Below are 25,703 nucleotides of genomic sequence, written 5' to 3'. Positions count from 1 at the left end.
TCAAACTCTGCTAGAAACTTCTGCTATCTAGCTTGTTTTGCTGTCAACTTCAGTTGCGTCAAAAAGTGGCTACTTATTGTATTATCTTTCGTTAGCACAAATTTGAAACCCAAGAGATAATGCCTCCAAATCCTCAAACAATGAATTATTGCTAGAAGTTCTTTCTCCGAGGAAATGTATCTCACTTCAATTTCATTTAGCTTCATACTCTCAAATGCCACGAGATGTCCGTCCTGTAAGAGTACCCCTCAAATTGCATAATCTGATGCGTCTGTCTCTACTTCTAGTGGTTTTTTCAATGTCCGATAATGTAAGAATTGGTTCACTGACCACTACATTCTTTAAATCATTAAAGGCCTCTTGACAATCCTTAGACCAAACCCACTCACAACCTTTCTTCAGTAAACCAGTGAGTAATTTTACCCTACGAGAATAACCCTCCACAAAACGTCTGTAATAATTGGCCAAACCGAGGAAATATCTAAGCTCACTAACGTTTTGTGGGGTCGGCCACTCCTAGATAGCCTTCACCTTCTCATTATCCATACGAATACGCATTTGCTCAATGACGTAGCCTAAAAATTAGACTTGGGTCTGGGTGAAAGCACATTTCTCCTTCTTTAGAAATAATTGATTTTCTCGCAATCTCGCCAACACCAATCGAAGATGCTCCTGATGATCTTCCATAGAAGTGTTAAATACCATTATATCATCCAAATAGATGACTACGAACTTATCGAGGTAGTCATAGAACACCTGGTTCATCAAAGTGCAAAAAGTAGCAGGAGCATTGGTTAGTCTAAAAGGCATAACAAGAAATTCAAATGTCCCATACCGAGTTACACATGTCATTTTTGGTTCATCCCCTTCGGCCACCCTCACTTGATAGTATCCCGATCTGAGATCAAACTTCATGAAATACTTAGCATTACTCAGCTGGTCAAATAAATCTGCAATCAAAGGAATGAGATATTTATTCCTGACAATCACTTTGTTTAATGCCCTATAATCCACACACAATCTCAAACTCCCATCATGCTTCTTCTAGAACAATACAGACGCCCTAAAAGGTGAATTCGAGGGTCAAATGAATATTGCTTGGAGTAACTCATCCAATTGTTTCCTTAACTCGACCAACTCTAGAGGACTCATTCGATAAGGGTATTTCACAAGAGGTTTTACTCTTGGGATTAATTCAATCTCATGGTCCACCGACCTTCTAGGAGGCAACTCTTTTGGCAATTTATCCGACATTACGTCCTCAAAGTCCTTCAACACTTCTTGAACATTCTCAGGCACTTTGCCAAAATTGGCACCCTCTTTGGAAACTAGAAAGACCAAGAATGAAGGATCTCCCTTTTTCAACCCTTTCTTAAATTGGATAGCCGGCAATATATTCTTCTTATGACGAGGGAGAATCGTAGCCGGTACCATACACGGTTGCTCCCTCATGAACATTAAACAACTTTATACCGGGACAGGAATCACTTGGGCTACCATCATAAAATCGAGCCTTAGGACCACATCAAAATCATCCATATAGGAAATAATGAAATATACACTTCCTTCCCAAGACCCAAGTTTGATACTCACCCTCTTCACAACTCCACATATCGTCGAAGCAACTGAGTTAATCACTTTCATTTGTCCCACCTCCTTAGTGACAATCCACCATTACGTGTGCAGACCATTCTCTTTTATTCGTTGGCACCTCTATGCCTGCAACAAAAATAATTACCATCGTGTCTAAATTAGAAAGAAAACTATTGTGCTGAATTCATAACACCTTTGTGCTTGAATTAATCATGTATATATAATCAAGCACAAACACACATCAGATTAGATCTTCGCAACAACAAGGTCATTTGACCAAGAATTCGAGATCGTGAGGCATAACGGATGCACACAGCTGACCTCAGACTTCTCCGAAGGAAAAATGTTTTATTAATGGAAAATAACACCGGGTTACAGAAGACTTGCCCACACTATCGATTAGGCCGTAGGGGCGGCCCTCGATGGTGTTCACAAGACTCATACCTTTACCTGTGGATCAACACAAACTTTTCGGTTGTCCACCCCCTACATATATGCGAAAACAAAATAACAAAAATGCTACATATAGACATTAAAATGCTCGAACTAGGGACTGTAATTCCTACCTTCATTCCCTACCTTAAACATTGAAATGCTTGAAAAAATGACAAGTTTATTCTACCCTGCCAATAGGCCATATACATGGTTGGCATTTGCATACCTACCCGGTTGTGGCTCCATAGAAGGGACATCCACTATTACCATGGCACCACTAAAATATTAAAAAACAAATTATATATTTATATACATATACATATAATATATAATATTACAATATTAAGTTTAATTTCCTTAAAATATATGTATAATAAATTACTAAATTTGAAAACTATTTAAATATTATTTAAAATAGTTAAAATTTATTTTTAAAATTTTTGTAATTTTAAATGAATGAAAATTTATTTATTTTTTGTGATTTTTAATTTCGAAATAAAAACAATATTTTGCTTTTTTTTTCTTTAGTTGTTCATCTTCTTTGAGTTTAGGACTTTAACCATGTTATTAGGTATTTTATTTCGGTTGAAGGTAATTTAAAAAAAAAAAATTCAATTCAATTTATATTTATGATTTTATTTTAAATATATGTATTTATTATGTGAGTTCATGAATTTTTCATCTCTAAAAAGACTTAGACACACACAAACATATATATATGAAAATATTTTAAGATGCCTCTAAATATATAACCCCTAGACCCAACCTATGTGTTACGATCAGATCTAGCGGATCACAATAAAAATTTTCAAAATAATTTTCACTCTTTTAAAAATTTTAGTTTCTTTAAAACATGACTATAATGGTAAAATTTAAATCGAGTGATAGGAAACTAGAAATAGTGAAAATTAAATTTAAAATATCATTAAGTAGTGTTAATAATATCCATAAACCAGGGTAGTTCTGTTGTACGACAACCTAATATAAGGCTAAGTAAAGGCGTTACCGGAAATGTTAATATTTTTTTAACATTTCCGGTAGAGCGCTACCTAAAATGTTATTTTTTTTCTACCAAAAATATTAATTTCACTACTTAAAATGAATATTTTCTATATTAGCATTTCCAATAGAAAAAATAACATTTTAGGTAGCGTCTGATATTAATATTTCTGGTAGAAAAAAATAACATTTTAGGTAGCGTCTTTTCTTAGCCTTATATTATATTTTCTTTCCTTAGACATCCCCCATAAACCAGCATATAAAAAATAATGGCACATGTCACCAAAATAAAGGTAGTTTGAAAGATTGAAACATTACAACAAAAATTAATGTACATAATGCGCCGATCCTCCAAGTGCCTGGTCTGAGCACCCAATCAAAATATTTGAAAAGGGGAATGAAGGGGGAGTGATCTAGGGAGCTCAATGTGTTCCAATAAGTGCAGAATAAAACAAAGCTGAAACATTTCAAATGTGATTTCAAAAATCACAGAGTAAAAATAACCATATAGTTTTAATTTAAAACACCTAGCTACCCTCCACCCGTACACCATATGAAATACCCCAAAACAGGCATCCATAAGGACTTAACCTAGACCACTAAGATCAAGGAGTCCATTATGGAAGATACATGCATCCATAAGAACTTATCGTAGGCCACTAAGATCTAGGAGTCCAATATGAAATATACATGCATCCATAAGGACTTACTGTAAACCACTAAGATCTAGAAATCCAATATGGAAGATATAGGCATCTATAAGGACTTACCATAGACCAGTAAGATCTAGGAGTCCAATATAGAAGATCAGAACAAGAAGGAATTATCAGCTAGTTGGACCTCAGAGTCTCTAGACACCTACCCAACAATACCCCAAAAAGAATTTTCAGATAGCACTGGAAAAATCTATAAATCATAAATCAGACATTTTACAGTAACTGTAATCCAGAGAACAAGTATCAGATGTTCAAAAATTTTAGATCAATAAAACCAAAACTTAGGAAAATAAGTAAACAGAATCATGCTTTCAAAATCAGTTAAAACAAAACAGATAAATATAACACACAAGGAACAAACCTAGCTAAAAGGGTCGATCAGGGCAATTTACTAAACACCAGTTTAACTATGATCAAAAGCAGAATACGATCCTAAATCAGATTGGAACGGAGTTACTATCAGACTAATGTACTGAACAGAGTATTTAACGGAGTTGTAGAACCATATTTGAAATCACGGCTCACGCGATCAGACAGATCGAGAAAAGGTGGGCCAAGCAGTCACACGATCGAGAGAATCATAGTTACGTATCATAACCAAAATCATCCATCAATCTTTACCATTTCCTTATTTTTTTTCTTAAACAATTTAATTTAGATAACTAAGCAATTCCAGATTCAATGGTCAATTTGGAGGCTTTCGAGTTAGAATTTGACGAAACAAACTTCAAATTCGGACTCGGGACGTCGAAAAACATAAGATAGGGGGTTTTTGTTTTAAAAACGTTAACTTTTTATCAATGTTAATGCGGTTAAAGTCAAATTCAACGGGTCTGGTTAACGATCAACGAGTTTGACTGGTCTAAGTTGAGTCGGTTGGCTCGGTCAACTAAGGTCTAAGTTGACTTGGTTCTGGAAAATTCAGTTGGAGGACAAGCCCCATGTGCACCGGTTATGTATGACGATATTGATGAGGTTAGGGATGACGACCGATTAACTAAAAAACCACCAAACACCCAAAATCAACTCTTATAATCCCAATAATCTAACCAATCGTTACTGAAAAATAAAATAAAACAATCGAAGCTTACCCAACGGTGATTGGACGATGGTGATGCGACAAATCCGGTCAAGTTTTTACCGAAATAGGATGAGGAAGCCAACGGTGGCGGCAGTGAGCCGAGCTGGCATTGAGATCGACGTAAAAATATGAAAATAGCTACGACAGTTTTAGTTCTGAGACGAACCTTTGACGATCGATTTACAATAAATGGCATGCCTTTACGTTGATTGATTGGATGGGTTTTGGTTTGGAGCGGATGATGATCACAATGGTACCAGCGGTGCGACCCACAAATTATCACGTTGGCTAAAATTGAAGGGTGGTCGAAACAGGGTTTTAACAAAGCTTCTTGGGTTCTCCATGTCGATCGACAGTGATTTCCGATGAATAAACAGGGGGTTTTGATCAGGGAACGTCACCGATCACGATGGTGGAGGTGGTAACGGCCATGGATGGTCGAACCGTGGTGAATCGGGACTTCGACAGTAATGGTGAAAGGCTTTGGAAAATTTTAGGGTTGTTCATTTGAATCTGATTAGGGGAACAATTTAGGGATTTAAAATCCCAACAATAAACTCAAAAATGTTATTTTTCTCAATCCCATTAACTTTGTTCAAAGCTTAGAGACAATCAAACAAAAGAAAGAGTTGTACATATGTTGCGACCGTCTTTCAGGTGGGTCCCGAAATTGGGCTCGACTTGGATTAAACGAATTGGAGTCGCCACCGACCATTTTAAAACGGATTTAGGTGGGCCGGACACCATCTTACATGATCTACGTTTTACCAAAAACGTGTCGGGTTCGGGAGTCGGTTACGGTCAAAGAATGATTATCACCCTTGAACCGCCCTTTCGGTACCAATTAATTTGTCGGTTGTCTTTAATTGCGAAAATTAAAAAAAAATTAAAATTTACAAACTCGACTCAAATTACTTACCTCTGATAGATTTAAAAGTGTACCCTTAAGAAACCAAGAAACGTGTTAGATAAAAAAATGAAAATAAATAAAATAAAGAAAGTAAAAAAAATAAATGAAATAAAGAAAAAGGAAATAAAAAGATAAAAAAGTAAACGAAATAAATATGCATATGAATAAAATGTTAAGAAAAAAATGTATAGAATATATAATAATAATAATAAAATATAATAATAATAATAATAAAGACAAAAATAATAATAATAAATAGTATAATATAATAGTAAGAAATAAAAAAACCAAAAATAAAGAAATATAGAAAATAAATAATATATATATATAAAAGAAATGTTAAAAGGGAAATAAAAAAAATGAAAAAAGAGGTTTTTTTAAAAAATAATTATTATAATAATAAATAAAAAGATACTAAATAAAATAATCTAAATTAGGACTAAAATAATTGAAATCTAAATCTAAGGATTCAATTTAAAATTAAAGTTCTAGGACCAAAATGAATTGTATGCATAATATAGTGCCAAAATTTAAAGGAAAAATAAAGTTAATATAGCTCATCAAATGCCAAGTGACCAAGCAAGTAATTCTCCCAATACAAAAGAAATGGAAACATATCAAAACATTTGAGTCTAATTCACGCAAAACTTAAACCCAAAATTAAAAAGAGAGAAATAAGCTCTCTGTAACCCACCGAATACTCTCGAACAATCAATGCAATTGGGGACCGAGCACCAGCGCCCTTGGGTAATTTGAACCTCCGGCGAACCTCGAGTTCCCGATGACCAATGAAAAAAGGTAGGCTCTCGTTCTTTCGCCCGTTCTTTTTCCTCAATTTTTTTTGGGTTTTTGGTATTCTACTACTTTGCGACTCAAATTTGCCCACCCTATGTTTTTCCTCTCGTATTTCGTCAGATGAATCTAGTATCCACCCCTGTATTTTCTGCATATATTTTTTTGCCTTATTTCCTCGTATTTTTTTCATGTTTTTCTCTGTGTTTACAGGTATCTCCCTCATCCCCTTCCAATGTATCGATTACATGCTTATATAGTAAAAAAAGCTATTTTTAGTTTGAGCTGGAGTCTTAATGGAACTAAAATTGATTTGGGGTTGTTTGTTTTATTGTTGTCGAGAAATCCGATCAGAAAGCTTGGGGTCGTTGGCGTGAGGAACGACGCGTCTTTTGCGAAGGACTATTGCGGCTGGAAAATTAGTGTCTACAACATACAACCTGAACACCATGCTTGTCGCCTTTCCCACCCTCTGAACATACATTGAATTCTCGAAGCCACGACATGATCAAGAAACACAAATAATATCTATCTTCATGTTTATATCGTTAATACACGATTTTATATCATAAATGTTTAATTGAGGACGATAATATAACGAGAAAGTGTAAGGAACAACAATCTAATTTAAGGTCAACGAGTGTTGGCAAAAGTAGTTGGGATTCAAGAATTTGAGCTTGTAAGATCAAGTTCGAATCCTACCACCTTCACTCTTGGTGGGCAATATATAAATTTCTATGTAAATCCCAATTGAGTCTTAGGCATGCCCTGACCTTGAACTAAGAGAGTCACCCCTTACCAAAACTTTTTAGTATCAAAGAAGAAGAACAACAACAAAAACCTAATTTAAAGCTAAAAAGGGGGCAAAATTTGGCACAATAAAAAATGTGATAAAAAATATAACATTTTAAGTTTTGCATAACCTAAAATGTTGAATGTTGCATTTATTTTCTATATACTTGAAGTTATTATTTAATATTGTCATTATTATGTTTATTTTTTAAAAAATTAATTATATATAATATTATTTTATGGTGACACATCAGCATCATCGTTAATGTTTTAATGATATGTGACGAAAATGAAACTAAAAATAACATTATGTATGATTTTAAAACAAAATAAATAATTAGGTGACCAAAACAAAACAAAAATGATAATTAAGAAACTAAGAATGTAGTTTACCCTATATATTTCCTTTATCCATTCGGGGAAGGAATAGGATGATTTAATGTTCAAATTTGATTTGATACAATTTGTTTCTTAAAATTAATTGTTCGAATCAGTTTATTTTTTAAGGAAATTCCAATACTCGAGTACCAATGATACCACTAATGATGAGCATCGTTGAGTACCATTAATTTAATTTATAAAAACTTTATTTATAAAGGACTCAACATATAATTATAAATTAGTTAAAATTTTAAAGATTATTTAAAATAAAATATTAATTACATTATTTCCCATAATTTTTTTAACAAATTTTTAAAGGTAAATTATAAAATTTTTATTGTTTAAAAAAGATTATGGAAAATAATGTAATTAATATTTTATTTTAAATAAATTACTTTTAAATTTTTAACTAATTTATAATTATATGTTGAGTCCTTTAGAATTTTAAATTTTTATAAATTAAATTAATAGTGTTAAGCGGTGCTCATCGTTAGAGGTGCTCAATGATATCCGTCGAACGTGACAAACTCGTCCCTATTTTTAATATAAATTGATTCAAATTTAAATTTAACATGAACTTAACTCGGTGTATAACTAATTAAACTTAGGCTCAAACTAAAATAGCGCTAAAAAAAAACTATGTTATCTTTTCACCTTACGTTTCTAAACTATTTTTTTGTCAAATTAAATCCTTAAATTAAAATTACTTTAAGTATATAAACTATTTTTCGGTCAAAATAAATCATTAAATTATGACTATTTTTTTTCTTTAAGCCCCTAAACTATATTTTTAATTAAAATAAGGACCTAATTTTATATGACGTGTCAACATCTTATAGGTTAAAAATCATTTTTCTAACTGAAAAATGATATGACTTAATTAAATATACAAATTTGACAAAAAATAATTTAAGTATTTAAAATAAAAACAAAAAAGAATACGTAATTTAAACACTTATTTTTACTTTCTTAAGCTTTAAAGATTCAGATAAAATTATGGAAATAAAATGAAGCATAAATCAAATCGGATACAAATATATGAAAAATCTGACTGGTCTTTGTCATATTTTGTAACTGAAATAAATGAGCAGATTTCCTTGCCAAACGTGGAAGGGGATTCCGTTATAATTCTCAAATTGAAAATTTATAATAATTGACCATATATTTTTCACATTATAATATATAATTAATTATCTTTTAGGAGGGCATATGATTTATAATTATACATTTTTTTTTTAAAAAATCTTTTAGATAAGATTAAGATTAAATCTAAAATTTGTCAAAAAAATAATCATCGTACAATATAAATTATATACCATTTAAATAAAATATTAGTTAGAATTTATATATAAATTTAAACATAATTCCACATAATTTACATAAAATGGGATTCAAACTTAAACCCACCAAAATTTTAATATTGTCAATTTATAGGAGCCTTTTGGCGATTGAACTTAAATTATATTAAAATTAAGCATAAATTAATAATTTAAAATATTATAATAAATCTTGATCAAATAAAACAAAAACAATAGACTTGAATCTAATACCTCAAAATTTAAATTATTTTACAATTCAATTAACAATATATCGATAAGTATTGGTGTAACTATAATATATCATATGTTTAAAAAAATGGTATAAACATTAGATATAATATTATTAAAAAATAATAATTAATTTTAAATAAAAATTTTAATAAATTAAAATCTCTATGTTTATATTTTTAAAACATTTATTTTTATTAAATATCACCTTAAAATGGAGATTAATTTAGAATGGATATTAATTTAATAATAAATTTAAATATTTATAAATTTAAAAAAGTAATTCAAAATTAATATTAATTTGAGAATTTACTCTTTTTTTTTAGAATGACATGAATCAAACGACTTTAGTGATTAAAGATGGAGTTATTATCTTTAGAGATTTTAAATTCAAGTATCGACGTCTACAAAGATATTTAAACATTTATTAATAAATGGTTGACCGCCATTCGAACGTATAATATGTTGCATTCATCGTTTACTATAAAAAAAATAGTGTCATTTTTGTAAAAAGTCCAAATTAATGTTATATATTTGAGTAGGGCAACCCTCTCGGTTTTTCATTCACTCGTCGAATCCCCACTTAATTCTCTCATTTACTAACGAAATTTCCCCATTTCCCTTTGTTTTTTCTTTTGACTTCCACCAAGAACCTCACTGTTTCATCCCCTTCCACCAAACACTGAAACCCCTGTTTTCTCCTCTCCGAGCAATGGTACTATCCAAATACTCTCTCACGCTCACCCTTTCCATTCTCTCCGTTTGGGCCGTTGACGCCGCCCACAACCATCATTCGGCGGCGGCGGCACCGTCGCCCTCTTCCTCCTCCGGGGACTGTTCGTCTTTGATCCTCAACATGGCGGATTGCTTGTCCTTTGTTTCGAGCGGGAGTCACGTGTCGAAACCGGAAGGGACGTGCTGTACTGGCTTGAAGACTGTGATTGAAACCGACGCCGATTGCTTGTGCGAGGCGTTTAAGAGCAGTGCTTCGCTCGGTGTTTCTCTGAATCTCACTAGGGCTTCCACCTTGCCCGCTGTTTGCAGTATCACCGTTTCTTCCGCCCCTAAATGCGCATGTGAGTGACGATTCACTTTCTTCCCTTTTTTTCTAAACCCATATTTTGATGGAAAATTTGGTTATTTTCCTTTTTTATTCTGGAAAAAAATTAAAAAATAATCGTTTTCATCTTTGTTTTTTGGCAGTATCTATTGTACCTGCTGCTGCGCCAGGTATGTTCCCATAAATCTAAAAACTTAAATGATTCAATTCAAAAATAATCCATGCACCCAATTTACAGGGTTGAAATTGAAGGGTTGTTTATCATTAAAAAAATTTATGATAGTTTTCTCAAAATAACTTTAACATTTTCGATGTCGACGGATCAAATTATTTCATATTCAAAATTGCAAACCGAAAACTAAATCACAAATATCAACCTAAGATGACAACTAAACTTATTTTTAAAAGTTGGCGGCTAAATTTGTAGGTGTGCAACTATCACCGACAGCAGGTGCACCAACAACCGGACCAGGGGGAGCGAGCGAGGCAGCGCCGATACCGGCTCCTAGTAAAGCAGGCTCACCGGTGCTCTCTGTTCCAATGGGTTCTCTTGTTGTAGGGCTCCTCATGGTTATGTTAGTTTAATTTCTGGGTGAGTGAGAGACTAGGTTGATGTTTAGCTCTGGTGATTATGTAGGTCTCCCTTTGGTGGGTTAATAGAAACTATCTTTGAACTTTATACAACAGATAATAATTTACCCATTTTTATCTCTGTTTTCTTACGATTTATCTATACTTTAAGTATATTATTATTTTTATCTAGGTACTTCAATATAAATAGGTACTAAATTAGGGAATTTCGCTTATTCAGGTACCGTTAATATTTTTAAATTAATAGTACAAGTCAATTTTTAAGAATTCAAATGAAAAATATGTTAATTCTTCTAATTATCGATATCACTTAATTTGTGCATTTAGATGTTAATTTTGAATACTTTGATCAGAAAAATACATTAGATATTTAAATAAAAAGTAATATATTTAGCTAATTATATGTGATATAATCCTAATAATAATAATAATAATATCAATTATCATATTATAACTTTTTTGAATCATGATAATTGAATTTCATTTATAAAAGTCATGAAAGGTGACAATAGTCATCAAAATATTCATATAAAACCAAAAATAGTAAACCTAAAGATACTATATATATATATTATATTGAGAATGATGACCAACATCAAAAGAACCTAGTAACTTTCATAAAAAAAACGTTGTCTCTGTCGAATGAGACACTTTACGAAGTGATATGGGAGTAGTGAGCAAACCAAGCTATCTGATAGGTTGCTTAACTACCCAATTTTAATTATATCAGCAAATAACATTTTACTAAAGAGAAGATATGATTATACGTGACCATTGACAATCTAATAAAAAAATAAATGTCGTGATAGTTTTTATGCGAACACCAAAACGACTGCAAATGTATGCGAAGAACGTACCAAAAGTCATGAGGATCGTGTCACGAGAAATGAAAACGCGTGTTACAAGAACATAGAAAAACATGTCACAATGATCAAAATTCTTATTTAAAAATTAAAAAAAGCCTCAAGAAAAAAGAAAATAAATGACAGTATGAAAAAAAACAAGAGAATTATTAATCAACCTGTGGTCGACAACAAACATTAAGATTAGTGTCGTTGTCGGTTAAACCAAAATCAAAGGGAAAGAGGAAGACTTGCAGGCGTAGCTGCTTGAACTTGGGATTTCTAGAAAGAATAATAATCTTTTTAACTACTAAAGTAATTTGATTTGATGTGTTCGATTTTATTTATTTAATATTTTAATTTAACATATTTGTAAAATTAAGTATATCTTGATATCTAAAGGTAAAGAAGTCTTGAAAAGAAATAGGCTTTGACTTCAATTAAGAGGAAAACATAGAGGACATATAAGAAAATTTCAAAATGTCATCTAGTAGATTAACTTCACTTTACACTTTTACTTGAACTTTGTTGAATCACCCTCCATTTATATCTTTATTCACTATTCACATTCAAAGCTACCTCACGACCACCTTCTTCGGCATCGAACCATGCCTTGAATCTCCAGAATTAGTTTGACATAGAGGACATATAAGAAAATTTCAAAATGTCATCTAGTAGATTAACTTCACTTTACACTTTTACTTGAACTTTGTTGAATCACCCTCCATTTATATCTTTATTCACTATTCACATTCAAAGCTACCTCACGACCACCTTCTTCGGCATCGAACCATGCCTTGAATCTCCAGAATTAGTTTGACAACAACTTATGGTTCTAAATCCATTTTGGGAGCACATGTTTTTACTGCGTCTTCCACAGTGAGAAAGATCTTATCTTCCCCTATCATCTCATGAAACTTCGAGACATGGAGCTTGTCCACCACAACCGGCCCTGGACTTGCTAAAACAAGCTGCAAAACAATGTATTTTGCATAAATAATAAACCCAACTCTCATTCAAGTTCAACGTTTGAGGTTCTTTTACACTAGGTTACCTTAACATCCCTCTTCTCAAGGCTTCTCAATAGCTCTTCCATGGCATGGATGCCACTAGTGTTAATGTCAGTGACAGCTGATCAAACAATGTAAAGTTCATTAGAAACAGTTATTTCGGTCATGAGCTCGATCGATGAACCGGAAACGAAAATCGAATATTGCTTACGTGACATTTCGACGACCAGATACTGAATTCTGGGTTGGGAGTTTTCTTTCAATCTCTCTTCTTCATCCATCAGCCATCTCAAAATCCTGCATGAAACTTGAACTTTAGGAATGTGTATATTTGGACAGAGTCCACTTCCTTTTAGTACTTCATGTACGTGGAAAAGCTAACCTTTCTTTTATATAGTTGGAGTTGGAAAAGTAAATTGCAGAATCAACTCTAACAATGAGGATGCCTGGAACTTTTGCTGCATCAGGGTATATGTGGATGTTCCTATAAACCGTCGTCCTTGGAAGCTTTCCGAGAACCGATGTTCGAGGTCTCGTAACTTGTAAGAGGATTTTGGCGAACGATATCGAAACCTGTTACAACAAGAAATGGATCATTTAGGTTGATGTGGTAAATTGATTGTCACTTGGGATATGTGGCAACAATCTCCATGAATTCCTCACCGCAATTAGTAGGCCTAACTCAACCGAAGAGAAAACTACACTAAAGAAGGCTCCCATACAAGCAACGAAGTCAAATTTATCGATCTTCCATATCAGAGTCATTGCTTCAATGTCAATTAAGTTAATCACTGCAGATATAACGATGGAAGCTAGTATAGCATTTGCAGTGTACTTGAATAATGGAGTTATGAGTTCCAATGTTAGTAGCACAACACCAGACATCACTATATTAGATACTGCCGTATGGCACCCGGCCTTGTAGTTTACTGCCGTACTATGGAAGCCTCCTGCACAGAGTATTTTAGATGATGAATATCGGAATCATTTTATAAACAGAGAAGAGGTAGGGATGGGCCGCCTTTCTATTTTCGCACCTGTGGCCACGTAACAAGATGTCATCGAACCGAAGATATTCATCGTCCCTAATGCTACCATTTCTTTGTTTCCATCCAACTGGTAGTCCTTCATGGGAGCTAATTCTTCCAATTGCTACAGCTTACTAGATTATAAAAGACATAGTGATTAGAACCTCATCTCCTTGAGACAAATCAAAGGAATAAGGGGTCGGATTCGGATACCGTTAGCGCTATCATACCGGATAGAACACCGATCCTGAAACCTTTGGCAAGATATTCTTCAGAGAAAAATATTTCATCCACAGATATTGGGTTGATACCTCTCCTGATATGTTTTACCTGAAGAAAACATTGTGAAAAATGAATCTTCGTTACTTTTCCTTTGTTCAAAGCTTGGAGATAATCAAACAGAAGAAAGGGTTGTAAATACAATCTGAACACCGTGCTTGTCGGCTCGTGTGATGTACACGAAAAAGGTGGAGAGGACGATAGAGATCATTGGTGCAATTGCTGGCACCCAAAATACTTCTTTTTTCCCTGCTTAGTTTTATGCAGCATCATTAGATCACATTAACAGACTTTGTACATAAAGGATGAAAGGAAGGATAATGATCTTACAATGTATTTGGCAACCAAAATGAAGGCAAGGAAGGACAGTCCTATTAGTATAGTTTGCCAATTCCACCTGCATGGAAAACCGAGCGCATGACGGAGACGATATCAGTTTTCTTCGTAAATTTTTTTTATTCCGAGCAGGCCTTTAAGTTGTTGAAGGGAAATGGTAACAGCAGCACCAGCCATGAAGCCAACAATGGCAGCGTGAGATAGGAAGTCTATCAAGAACCCCAGCCTTAAATCAATCACACCAACCATTTAGCACATATGATATATGACCGGAGTTTCCTCATAAGACACAGGCTTTAATTACTACCTGAAAACTCCAAGTGTGGCTTGAGTGACACCAACAAAGAATGTAGCTGTGAATGCTAGGCGCCGGTAAATCTCGTTCTGCAGGAGAGTACCAAGCAAGAGAGACACCACAGCCACCGGTTCAATGGCGATATCCCGTGAGCTTCCCATGACTGCGTAAATAAGAGGAGGAACGAAGCTACTATCTGCAATGCAATAGGAAAATCAGTACAATTCCCCCACGCTTCCACCATTAAAACGAACCTTATCATGTAGAAAGATGCTTACATAAACCATATTGGGGAGGCAGATAGGCGAGCTTTGCATATCCAATGTCCTGGTGTAAATTAAAAGATACCAGAAACAAAAGGCAAAAAAACAGAAACTTCAATTACATTATCGAAAACATTGTTTTTACCTGCGGAATGCAAAGACTTGCAATAGTAAGTCCCGCAATGAAGTCATCTTTGAATTTAGAAAGGCTATACTGCCTTCCCCATTCAAGAATAGGAAACATTGCCTGTAAGCCTAGCACAAACTTTCTAGACCTCGGTTGATCCTTGAAATTGCTTAAAGGATCGTTGGAGAAGAAAGTTTCCTTCACAATGCATCCAATTTCTGTCAGCAGGGTCTTCTTAGGAGGCTTTCCCACCTTGTGAACATATGTCGAATTCTCCGAGCCACGACGTGATGAAGAAACACTAATAACATCCATCTCCATGTTGCCAGGCTCGTCGGGGACACGCTTACTCATTATATGACCTACATGAACATGATTTGAACAAGTTGTCGTACGAAAACCAGAAAAGAAAATGCATTTGAAACCAAAGACTCAGTAAATATACTAACTTAAAAGGGCTTGTATATTGAACAATGCAGCTAATTGATGACCATATAACAGAAGAAGAGAGGCAAAGAAGGTCTAAAGAGTGCCTGCAATCGTTAAAAAAAGAGAGGCGGAGTTCCCCATTTATACAAGTGCAAGGAGAGCAATATTAGTCAACTGTTTAACTTTAGAAAGGGATTTCTCAGAAGTTGCAAAACAATGAACCTAACTCTAAAGCCATTCTACATCCATAAACCCCCACAAGTTGAATGTAAATGAGGCTAAATCCCATGAACACGTGGAACTAAACAATTTGTTTTTAGTATTGTTTTAAAGGGATCATTAGTTACATGTATATATCAACATAAACTATCCATTGTTAGTGTTGACTTTGTGAATTGGTACTCAGTTGGTAAGGCCTAGAGTCATATAGCCAACATTATGTCTTCTGCTACAGAAAAAAGGAGAAAAAAAAGGAGGTTTTAAATGATAGTGGTGGATATTTAATTTCAGATTTGAACAAGTAAAAGAAAATCACAGGCAATTTCTATTCTCTTCTCCACCATCCTTTTTCAAGAACTCATGAGGATGTGACACATATACTTTATCAAGAATTTTCCTAGTTTAAAGAATGATACTGTTCATTATACATTCCATGTACATTTTCTGTTCTATCAAAGACTAGTTTTTTAAGGTTTGATATTGTCTCTTCTAATGTTATCTCTAATACTCGAATCTATATTCTCTTTTGGTGTAATATTATGTCTTACAATTATATCGAACATCTTCTCGATAATGATATAGTTAAAGAGATTCAAGAATATAATCCATGTTTGAAGCAACAAGCAGTTCTTTCTGCATATATCATCAAACAAGTAAAAGAACTGATAAAAAACACAACGAAGTAGATGTGAACAGTCGAACGGACACATGATTTTACGTGTAGAGTGAAATTATAAAACTTTAGGAGGAAAGATGACAAAAACAAATTATCAATAAAAAATATTTAAAATATATGTGAATTTAAAATTTTTAGAATATGACGGAATCAGTCCGCCATTTTGGTCCATCCTGAAGTGCACATGTTTAATAAACAAATACTTCTTTTCTACTGTAATTTTATCAAACAGGTAAGAAAGTAAAACTGGGTTTCTAGTAAGCTTTCCAAAAAAAAAACAATCATAAAACGAGAATCTTATTGTTCTTTCGTCATCGTATGAACTCTGGAGCATGACCTCGAATGAAAGCATCTAGCCAACTACAACCCCACAATTCAAAAAAAAAAAAAAATCAGCCAAATTAAAGATATTGTTCTTGTTCAGTTCTGATTCAGCACACAACCACCATCCGTAGTGAAATCATCATGCAAAGTTGCCAACCCACACATCAGAAACCCAGAAATAATTAAAACAAATAAATATGTACAAGCGGCAAAGTCAAATGAAGAGTTCAAGAAAGTAGTTTAACTTAAAATCCACAAAACTTGCATATCATCATCATCATCATCATCATATATTGTTTTCTGGGTTTCAACTGTATAATATACTAATGTCTCAGTGGAGAGATCATGAGGGAAAATAGAAAGAGGAGATTAATTGAAGATCAAACTAAGTCTATATTCGTTGAATCTGAGACAAAAAGAGAGAGATATTGAGTTGAACTTTCTTTCCTTTATTTCTTCTTTACATTTCTTAATAAATCTCTGTAGTTTTGATGAATAATTAGAGAAGCATGCAAAATTAACAGATGAAAAAAATGAAAATGTTTAATGCTTTCAAAGCGTTATTCACCAAACTAAGAAAGGATTGACCCATGAAATAATCTCAATAAGAAATTTTAATATATATGTATTTTTATTTTCAATCATAGTTAATCCCAATGATCATGGTGTAAACAATCTGAATTAAATCTTACATACAATCTACAATATATATTATTTATGATTAGACGGGTTCTCTTGAATAATTTTATTAATTTTAAATATATTTTAAAGGTATATTAATTGTGTAATTTAGTATCTCTAAATCTATGAATATTAACTTGTATCATTTCCAACTTTCAAGGCATGTAAGCTCAAGCTAAGTTAAAATATTTAGATACTATACAATAAAAAAAACCATAGCCGATTTCTTCCTCCTCTCTCTTCCTTTCTTTTTTTTCTTCTTTACGACTTGTGCCAATTTTATTGATTAATCTAATTTTTTCTTCTTTAATTTTGTTTAACTGGAGATGATACCGATTTTGATGTTGGTTGCCGCCGGCTGGTTATATTTTTTCCATATTTTTTAAATTTTTTAATAAGAATAATTATGTCGTTCTGACATGTTCTCTGTCTCTATGATACATTTATCTATGCCTTTGTGATACGTTTTTCTCTGCCTTTTGATAGCTTACAGTTTTTTGTCGTTGTTTTCGTTTATCTTTTTCTCAAGTTTGGATTTAACATCGCCACAATTGATCAAGATGATGTTTATTTGTTATCATGCTAATCTTCCTTGCTTTGGACTATCATATTGAGTTGGATATACGTTTTGCGCTCGTAGATAGTTTTCTCACGTCACTTGACTCTGATTTTCGATTTGTCGGTGGCCTTTCAGTAATTTCATCCCCTTTTGTGGTTCATTTGCTAATGCAGTCAAATTTGTTCGGATCTTTATTTTTATTCAAGAATTGGTTAGGTTTTTTTAACCTTTTACTTTTATGGTCATTGCATGATCTAGGTGACTAGTTTTTGTGTTAATAGTTATAGTAAAATGTTTTAATTATAATTTAGTTTGCGTTTACGGTTATGCTCGTAAATCTTCATTATAATAATGTATATTTTCTATTTTTAATAAAACTATAGACTTTCTATATAAAAAAAACTCAAGCTAAAGTTAAAAGAAGAAATTGAAAATTAAATAAGGGTTAGTTGATGGGTTAAAGATATCTCTAATGGTGACTTATGTCACCATCTAATTGGTGGATTAAATTTATTAAATTAAATTAAATTTAGGACCAAATTGATAGAATGTATAAGCATGGAGGACCAAATGTAAAATTATACCAATTTTGTTAACTACCACGTCAATACTTCTGTTAAATATTAATTACAAGTGGCTTGATTGACATCATTTAAATAGTTTGGTGGTCTTGTTGACAAAATTGAAAGATCAATGATAAAAGTAAAATAGCTAAATAGTTAAGTGGTCAATGATATAGTTTACCCTTTATTTTATAAACTATAATTTAAGGATCCTAGATCTCTTATTAGATGAGATACGAAATCCCTTAAACAAATTAGGTTGAGTGTTTTGCCCTCACCAATGTAATATCCGATTCAGATTATTCGATTAATAAATTAAATATTGATGGTGATGGTTATACAAAAAATAAAGATGTGGAGACGTCACATCATCTATCATTAAGGAACATATAACTGATGACAAATAATTGCAATGTTCATAAAGAAGATGGATATAACTAAAAATGTAATATATACTATTGATAACATAATAAATTTTTCAATTAATTAATTTAATTATGTAGTTGTGATAAAATATTTGTCAATAATAAAGATAATATTAGTGTCTAAATATTTGTCACAATTATTAATTTTTATGTGTCAAAAAACGTAGTCACAAAAAACTTAAGTAATTGTGACATAATTCATTAAAGTTGTCTCTAATATAATAGTGATAAAGTTATTAGTGACAACAAGTGACGAATCAAAAAAATTCACTATGACATTAAGTGACTAAATTTGATACTTTTAGTTACCATTCTTAGTGTCACTAAAAATACAATTTCTTATAGTATTCTGAAAATTTAAAATTCTCGTATAATTTAGTTATTTTTTATTTGTCTTTTCTTATAATAATTTTTTATCCTTAAAATTTTATAAATTTATTTTTAAAAATTCAATCTTTAGTATAAAATTCTACCATCATCTATGTATAACATTCTTTTATAAGTGAAATATTTAAGTTCATATAATAAGAAACTTAATGCCTCTAGATATATGGTGTGTGTGTGACGTTCTTCATTCGAAAATTGGCTATCGAATAAATCATTGCTTTGATTTCATCTGCCAACGGTATTCTTCTTCTTGGTTGATGCAATAACTATTTTTTTTAAAGTTGATGTCATTTTCTTTACAAAATTTAAGATTTAGTTTTACTTTTACAGAGAACTTGTTATAGTCTACTTGTTAGGTGAAAGTCAGAAAGTCTCATTACCATATTTCAATTCACCAGCAGCTAACTTTAGACTAAATTTGTCAAAGTTTCATCGTCGAACCTCATCAATAGAAAAGTAATATAGCTAGCTTTGCAATGCCACAAAAGATGCCCCACGTTGTATGCTTCTAAATATCAAAGCCAAACATTTTGTCTAATTCCTTACATTGGAGAAAGCTCTCTCATATTTGTGGAAAGGTAATATTCGGGGGGATGCCTTTCTTCTGAGGTAAGGTCAGGGTCCTTTTTTCTTGGTATTTAATCTTGATACTTTTGTCAAAGATGTATAACTCTAATCGTAAAGAGCTTTTAATCTAATGATACTCAAAGAATTTCAAGATTACAAAATTGATTCAATGCTCATAATCTTAAAAGTAGCACATTTTTATTACAAAATGCAAAAAATGAACAAAAACATATTCAAACAAGATGCTACAAATTAAAAGATACAATAGTCGTAGATAACAACTTCCAATGCCTCATTATTCATCCAATGTGATGACAATTGACTTAATCATGCTTTGATGACCCACTTGAGTTTGTCATACATTGTTCCACCAATTCTTGTGCCAATGTCCCATTGTCAACAAGAATTTTTATCTCCTTTAACAGTGGTCTACAATTTCCTGTAGAATGCCCAGATACCCCTGAATGGAAATCACAAACATTATCCTTATCATAGCTATGAGCAGAAGAGTTTGGTGACACTTTCGTTGGCCTTGGTGTGATGTATTAACCTTCAATCAAATGTGGGTACAGATCTGAGATAGAAGTTTGGAATACCTTCAAAGTATTTCTTGATCGTGAAATTTTCTTTGGTTGGTCCAAACCACTAATTATTCTTTCTCTTTTGCAGTTGTGGGGACTCTGGATGTGACATTCATTTACATCATCAACTTTTGCCTTTTGATCAGGTGAGCTTTTGGATGTGACTTGTAAGTTTCCTTCTCTGATTGCATTTTCAATTAATTCTCTACTTATCACAAGATACTTGAATCCATCCTTTAAACTTGCGAACATTAACTCATAGAAAGGAGCTAGAAGGGAATCATGAAACATATATGATATCTCTTCTTCTATCATGGGAGGTTGAACTTGTGCTGCCACTTCTCTCCATCTTAAGGCATATTCTTTAAATCCTTCTTTGGCTTTCATCCTTATTTCTTGAAGATCCTTATGTTTGGGAGCTAAGCTTTTAACATATCGATATTGTCCCAAAAATGCATCGACAAGATCGACCCATCTCTTGATCTGGTCTCGATCCAAATGATTGTACCATACTATTGATGGTTCAACAAGACTATCATGGAAAGAGTGAATTAATAAATCATCAAAATTTAGGTATCCTTCCATTTTCTGAAAAACATTCTCAGGTGGATTAAGGGACAACTAGTGCCATCATATTTTTCAAAATCAGACATCCTGAATTTATGTGGAATAACCAAGTCTGGAACCAAACTGAGTTCTCTTGCTTCTAATTCCATACATGTTGGGGCCCTCTTTTATAACCCTTATTTCTTCTGTTAGTTGTTCCCATTGTTTGTTTGACTCTTTTTTGCCTTCTTGATCAAAATTCGGAACATCTTCATCTTGTTGTTGGTTTATAGAGGCACTAGGAAAGTTTATGTTTACTCTTCCAGACTGAGTATCCATTCCTTGTTGGGCATTAACATGAGGTGGTGTAAAACCTTGGGGGTACAGAGGTTCTTCAGTAGTAGTACCAACAACTGGAGTATTTTCTCATTCCATGCTTCCTCCTTGTAACATGCTTGTAATTTTTTCAATCAGATCATTTTGGTATTTCAGTATTTGTTCATGCATTTCTTCTTGAACTTTCTTGAAGCTCTCTTGCATTTCAAGCTAATCTCTTTCGATTTGGGCAATTTTATCATCCATTACCTTTTTTCTGGTACTGTATGGATGCTTAAAGGTGTCCAGTATTCTTCAAAAAAACAAAAAACCCCTTTTAATAAATATGGATGTTTTATTAATGAATATGATAAATATGACTAAAATGCAATGTAAAAAATCATATGCATATGTAAGATGAAAAATGCAAGGTGTTGACATTGGAATGATTCCTTAGAACAACTTTTATACTAAAACGAAGTTTTAAATATATTACAAATACATCTACATTGTTTTATACTTCATGTAGGACTCTTCGTTCCATATTTCTAGCCTTCTATATGAAAATCAATCATGAATCAACACCATGGTATGAAAAATGTAATGCATAATGAAAATAATAAAAAAAGGAAAACTAGGTAGTAATATCATAAAAATCCTAACCTCATGCTATCTAGTTCCATGCTTTATTTAGAGAAATAAATCTAACCGCATGATTTCTAGTTCGCATGCATTTATTAGGAAAATAAAGCAATACTAAGTAAATTAAGAATCAACATGTTTTTCCTTGTGTGCTAACCTTACGAGACTCTCTTTGGGTTAGGCTTTACCTAAACTCAAGTTCTAGGTTTATTATATGCTGGGTTTGGATTTAAGGTAAAAGGGTCATCGAATTGTCCTTTGTTGACGCCCCCTTGGGCTAGCAAACCCTCAATCCTGGTCCATCACAGACTTTCAGATCGAGTTCAATTCGAGGGAACACACTTCCTTATGTCCATACGGAGGTGAAAACCACACAAGGAACATAAGATGTGAGCTCAAGGAATGGTCCCCTATACCATACGGAGGTGCAAACCACACGAGGGAGTAGTTTCTCATTCATACTAAATAGGATAAGAGCGGGGTTTTAGCTCATGTTATGATAATGCAGTGCTCAGTGGGTGAGGAAAAGAATAAAAAAAATAAATAAATAATGTACAATACACAAATTTATTCTTTAAATTTAAAGACACACAATTAAATTTGAAAACATTAACAAACAAGTTAGTACAACTATTTAATTGTTAATTAATTCACAAAAAAATGGTTATTCAAGGGGGAAAATTAAATTAACCAAATTATAATTTATTGCAAAGACATTTAATTAGTAAACTGGTGGCTTGACTCTCTAAAAAAATTGGTCCCCAGTGGAGTCGCCAAGTTTCGAGACGGTATTTCGCCCGGCGAAAACAAGTGTCGTTGTTTTCTAAATCTCATCTTGAAAAAGTAAGTGTTTTTCTTCTTACATAAGATAAAACACAATTTTGAGGAGTTTCCACCAATCATTTATTAAGGTATTATTGGTAACAAAAAATGTTATGTTATTTTAATAAAATTTATAAAAATATTATTAAAATAACACAAAAAGGGTTTACTTACCAGAAAATGAGTTCAGGAGTCGGTTACGTGTTGGGAATGATTAACACCTCCACAACGCCCAAAATTGGTACATTAGTTTATTAATTAATGTCTTTGCAATAAATTAACAAATTTGTATTTAATTTCAATTTATAATCCCATAAAAAATTAAGGATATTATTTTATACCAACAAATCATTTAAAAATACTTTCTTAATCAGTTAAGGAAATATATTATGACTTATTGTATAAACTAAAATAACCATATTACATATAACAATTTTAATGATTAAAATATGAAAATACTAAAATTTTAGGTCAGTATTAATAAATACTTAATATGCAAAGAACTTTAATAGTAAATAATTATAAAAATAATATTTAAAATTATTATTTTAAAACTAAAGGATTAAAATTGTAAAATATCGAAATTAAAAGTCTAATTCTAAATATCATGAAATCTAGGTATTATTAGTATAATTTAACCCTAAATGATTATTCGGATTAATATAAATAATTAAAATATCAGGGACTAAATATGATATTTACCCTAAATATATGTAAATATACATGAGGGACTAAAATAAAATAAAGTAAAATGCGAAAACAAAATTAAAAGACATAGAAACCTGATTTTGGTGACTATAATGGAAGATTCCAGAATACAGAGACCATAGACGTGATTTATCAATCCTAAAATTACACAGACACTCCCTCCCCAAAACGACGTAGTTTTGAGAAGGGTATAAATAGGCCTTAAATGCCAAGTTTTGAGGGAGCTCCGGTTACCGGTCGACCACCAGTCGTGAACTATTCCAACTGCCGCTGGTCATTATTCACTGCCACTGGTTGCTATTTTGGTCACTATTCACGATAAAAATAAATAAAAATACACCAAAACGTAGATGAAACACCCTAAACCCGAAATCACCCTATTTTTTTCCCTAAAAACCTTTCAATCGGCCTAGATCTAAGATTTTACCTTCAAAAAAATGGTTTCCGGCGACGTTTGAGCTTCGACAAAGGTATGTTTCTTCTCCCTTTTGTTTCCTTGCTTTTAAATGTCTTTTTGTAGCTTTCTTTGTTGGTTCCTTGCTCTCCGTGTCCCCTTTCTTTGCAGGTAAATCAAGCCTTTTTATAGGCCTCGAGATGTTGTTTGTTCGGTAAGTCATCAGATCTACGATGGTGACTCACCTTAGCTTTGAGATGTTGTGTGGCGATGACGTCATGGCGGCGACAAGTTGGAGGGAGCAGTTGGAGAAGATGTGGAAACCCTAGAAGTATCTGAATCGGGTCTTGGGTCGGGTTTGGATCTGGGCCTCCGGTTTTGTAAATGGGCTCCCAATTTATTTTATAATAATAATAATAATAATTGTAATATAATAATAATAATAATAATATATAGTCTCGGACGAAAATGACCGATGAGAGTTTACTCCAACAAAACAACACCAAGACGTTGCCTCATAAAACTGGAAATAAGCAGGAGGTATAGGCTTTGTAAGAATATATGCCACTTGCTCCGAGGACGGAACAAAACAAAGATCAATCTGAACATGTTTTAGGCGAGCATGATGATGGAGATGGGAGAGGGAGTTGTCACTCCAAACCACTGGTTTACCTTTCACGTGCAGCCCTACTTCATTCATCTGATGCTCAATCTAAATCAATTCAGAAATCGAATTAGCCAAGCTCCTATATTCATCTTCTAAGGTGGACCTTGAAACCACATTCTGTTTCTTTGAACACCAAGACACATGATTTCCTCCAAGATATATACAAAAACCAGTGGTAGAACTCTGATCCTCAACTGAAATAGCCCAATCAGCATCATAATAACACACAAGATTGAGAACTTCAAAAGGTTGATAACACAACCTGTATTCTAAAGTACCAACTAAATACCTTAGAATGTGTTTGACTGCCCTCCAATGAGTCTCACAAGGATTATTCATATAATGATTAACCTTATTTACAGCAAAAACAGTGTCTGGTCTAGTCATAGTCACATATTGTAATCCACCAACAATACTACGATAGAGATGAATATCCTCGAAAGTCATCCTTCACCCGCCTGAAGTTTAGGATAGACCATCATTGGTGTGGGAGTTGGATTCGATCGAGTCGTCCCCGCTTTATCCAACAACTCAGCAATATACCTTCGCAGATTAAGAAACAAACCAGTTGAAAGTTGATGAAACTCCATGCCAAGGAAAAATTCAACATGTCCCATATTCATGAACAATAACTCTGTGTTGGTTTGTTGAACAACCTCATCTTCTTCACTATCATTACCCGTGATAATTATGTCGTTAACATAAATCATCAACATCAACTTAGCGAAGACCATAAATGGTCTTTTTGAGACAACAAACAAGCTTCTCTCCATTTGTCTCATGTTGTCCAAACCCATATGGTTGGCTCATAAAAATCTCTTCAAACAAATCACCATTCCAGAATCCATTATTTATCTATCTGACGAATTGTCCTCCCTTGAATAACTGAGTCAACCAAGATAGTTCTAATGGTGGTGGCCCTTACAACGGGACAAAAGTCTCCCTGAAATCACAGCCTGCCACTTGAGAGTATCCTTTTGCCACCAACTTGGCTTTGGACGGTTCAACAGATCCATTCAGTTTCCGTTTAATCTTGAATAACCATTTACAACCAACTGCCTTTCGAAATGATGACAAGACTTGTAACTCCCAAGAACCATTCTTGATGAGAGAAGAATACT

General features: G+C 32.9%; 1 protein-coding gene and 1 pseudogene across 1 annotated transcript; one reads left to right on the top strand and one right to left on the bottom strand.

Annotated features, from left to right (window-relative positions):
- The first annotated feature begins 9,842 nt into the window (after positions 1 to 9,842).
- On the top strand, positions 9,843 to 10,891 carry LOC120178163 (non-specific lipid transfer protein GPI-anchored 31-like). Its single transcript, XM_039184105.1, has 3 exons — positions 9,843 to 10,322; positions 10,450 to 10,476; positions 10,734 to 10,891. The coding sequence occupies exons 1-3, from the start codon at positions 9,959 to 9,961 to the stop codon at positions 10,889 to 10,891; spliced, it is 549 nt and encodes a 182-aa protein (XP_039040036.1). The 5' UTR covers positions 9,843 to 9,958.
- A 1,547-nt stretch (positions 10,892 to 12,438) lies between these two features.
- On the bottom strand, positions 12,439 to 15,431 carry LOC120178786 (annotated as a pseudogene).
- Between the last annotated feature and the right edge of the window lie 10,272 nt (positions 15,432 to 25,703).

The sequence above is a fragment of the Hibiscus syriacus genome, unplaced genomic scaffold (genome assembly GCF_006381635.1).
Source record: "Hibiscus syriacus cultivar Baekdansim isolate YM2019G1 unplaced genomic scaffold, ASM638163v2 tig00003507_pilon, whole genome shotgun sequence".
Lineage (NCBI taxonomy): Eukaryota > Viridiplantae > Streptophyta > Magnoliopsida > Malvales > Malvaceae > Hibiscus > Hibiscus syriacus.
This window is presented reverse-complemented; position numbering and strand designations above follow the sequence as displayed.

What these genes read in the sequence shown, in the direction of transcription:
- LOC120178163 (XM_039184105.1), top strand. Translation starts at nt 9,959, where the DNA reads ATGGTACTATCCAAATACTCTCTCACGCTCACCCTTTCCATTCTCTCC. An exon ending in TTCCGCCCCTAAATGCGCAT is followed by an intron (nt 10,323 to 10,449) that starts GTGAGTGACGAT and finishes GTTTTTTGGCAG; the next exon opens with TATCTATTGTACCTGCTGCT. An exon ending in TGTACCTGCTGCTGCGCCAG is followed by an intron (nt 10,477 to 10,733) that starts GTATGTTCCCAT and finishes CTAAATTTGTAG; the next exon opens with GTGTGCAACTATCACCGACA.